Below are 2,343 nucleotides of genomic sequence, written 5' to 3'. Positions count from 1 at the left end.
GGAAATTGACTTAATTCTATCAATGAATGATGGATGAGATATGTAGTCAATTTCTATCAATGAATGATGGATGAGATATGTGTGGATGTTGAGTTGCATAAGATAGGCAAAGTCAGAGCTATATGATTATATTTATTTTTATTTGATATTGGGAGCCAAAACTACAAGCAAGGCTTTATTTGATCCTTGATATATAGCCTTATTCTTATTCCATTAGAGCCTTGATTATTTATTCTGTGACACTCTACAATATGTTACGCAGCAGCTCGAACTTCCTTCTCCTGTCGGGGGCTAAAGATTGCGATCTCGTTTCCTCTGTTGAACTTGAGTCTCCGAGCCTCCTCCCTCGAGACGCGGTAGGAGTTCATCAGCACCTCCACTGGAATTCCTCGAAGAACAGATGTTTTACCCACAATATGGCTCACAAACGCATTCTCATTGGTCTTAAATGAGATCCACTCGAATTGCTCGCTCTGTGCCTTCTTGATCACTATGTGCTGTTGTGGGATCACCAACAGTTGTCCTTGACGGAGCTCACCGTCGAACACGGTTCGACCTCGGTGGCCAACCACCTGCAAGCGACCACTTCCCCTTACCACATACATGATACTGTGAGCATTGATATTCCAGTGAGGTGGTTGAATTGCATTCTGCATGCGTACGAGAAAAGAGAAGACAGAATGTCAATATTTAAATGTTTATACTTTGAGTAAACGATGGATGTACTGAATGAACTAGCTATATATATACCCGTCGAAGGACTCCTCTTTCGGCACTGAGTTGGATGAACCGAAGGATGGGAAGCTTTTGGACGTTGAGGCTAGTCAGTCTTCCAGCGCGTGGATTGTAGTAGTCGGCAAGAGTGGGATTGGCTATGTTCTGTCTGTTCTTGAGGGTGCAGTAGGTTTCCTCCAATCCATTACGTTCGCATGATGATCCCCTCCTCTCCTGTGTCTCTTCTCTTTCCTCTCTCTCTTGCTCTTGAGCTTCCTGCTCAGCACGTCTCTGTGGCTCCAACATCTGTAGCCCCTTCTCCACGCGAACAATGTCACCTCTGTTATCGTTTAGATTTTGAATCTTCCTCACGACTTCCTTGTCGACTCCCAGAGCCTCAGCCAGTAGTTCGAGTTCGAAGCCGCTCAGGAGGTTATTCCCCTTCTGTTGCTGGAATCTCTCTTCTATCTGTGTGATTTGCTCTTGGGATTGCCTCTCTCTGCCCGCCAATAGAAATTGCTGAACGCACATATATATATAAATTAATTAGAATCATATAAGTGTTAATGTCTTATGATAAATTACTGAATTGCTAGTTTGAACCGACTCTGTGTTGGCGATCGAGTTGGTTGGCATTGCTGCTTGTGTCGGCGACAGCGATTGCTATAATAGGAATTTCACCGTTATTGTAGACCCAATTAGCGACGCCGGCAGGATATGCGAGAACATCGCCCTCGCGGAAGAATTGAACCTTTTGGTGCTCGTCCCTGAAACGCTGGCTCTGGCTTTCCGATTCCTCTTCCCATTGTTGCTCAAAACCTTGTCGTAGAGATTGGAATGACTCTGGGCAACCAGGAATCACGGTTCCAGAGATACCCCTACCTGCACATTTTGGACGACAATTGAATGTCATAATAATACTGAATGTAAATAATTAAGAAGCTAGATAATGAATGCCGCATACCTTGGACTATGTAGACGAGTTTAGGGGCATTGGAGTAGTAAGGCAAGACGAGGCCTCTCGGCTGAATGGTGCGACGGTAGGCGACTACGCCGGCACACTGCAACTGCTCATTCAATTGGTCAAAGTACTCGGTGAAGCCAGCCTCCGACGGCACGCGACGCGTGGGTTCGAGGGCGGCGAGGCGCTCGAGCTGGCATTGGCTCCGGTAGCCAAGACGACGTTGGCTCAACAACGGCTGGCCGAAGCCCTGCTGGCCAAAGCTGAATTGGGCGAGAGAGGTGCTAGGGAGGAGAAAGCAAAGAGCGAGGGAGAGAAACAAGAGATTTATGGAGTTTGCCATTGGCGAGTGATTCAATGTGCTGTGATGGAGATCAAGGAAGGCAGTCTTGGAGATATTTATAGGCTAAAAAAGAAAAGATGATGAAATTCGTTTAGACGACGCGAGCGTAGCAATGAGGTTGGTGGATGGTTATAAGTTCTGGACAAATGGAATGGTTTGGTGAGAAGGAGACAATGTGCTTCAGTTGAGAAGCTCAGCCTCCCCTGCAAACAACATGTGAGCACAACTAAAGCTTCAACCCCAGCAACAAACTCACGTAATCCAATAATGAAAACAACATCATTTTACTGAACCTCAATACAATTTTCATAATTTCAAAAACACC

At 45.8% G+C, this 2,343-nt stretch overlaps 1 protein-coding gene across 1 annotated transcript; it reads right to left on the bottom strand.

Annotated features, from left to right (window-relative positions):
• Positions 1-254: 254 nt before the first annotated feature.
• On the bottom strand, positions 255-2,018 carry LOC121991453 (cocosin 1-like). The gene is made up of 4 exons (XM_042545452.1): positions 1,679-2,018; positions 1,322-1,596; positions 751-1,233; positions 255-650 (listed from the first exon to the last, which is right to left on the bottom strand). Exons 1-4 carry the CDS (start codon positions 2,016-2,018, stop codon positions 255-257), a joined length of 1,494 nt encoding a protein of 497 aa, XP_042401386.1.
• Positions 2,019-2,343: the final 325 nt, after the last annotated feature.

This window comes from Zingiber officinale, chromosome 6B (assembly GCF_018446385.1).
Source record: "Zingiber officinale cultivar Zhangliang chromosome 6B, Zo_v1.1, whole genome shotgun sequence".
Classification (NCBI taxonomy): Eukaryota; Viridiplantae; Streptophyta; class Magnoliopsida; order Zingiberales; family Zingiberaceae; genus Zingiber; species Zingiber officinale.
The sequence above is the reverse complement of the archived record's forward strand: the minus strand, read 5'-3'. Positions and strand labels throughout refer to the sequence as shown.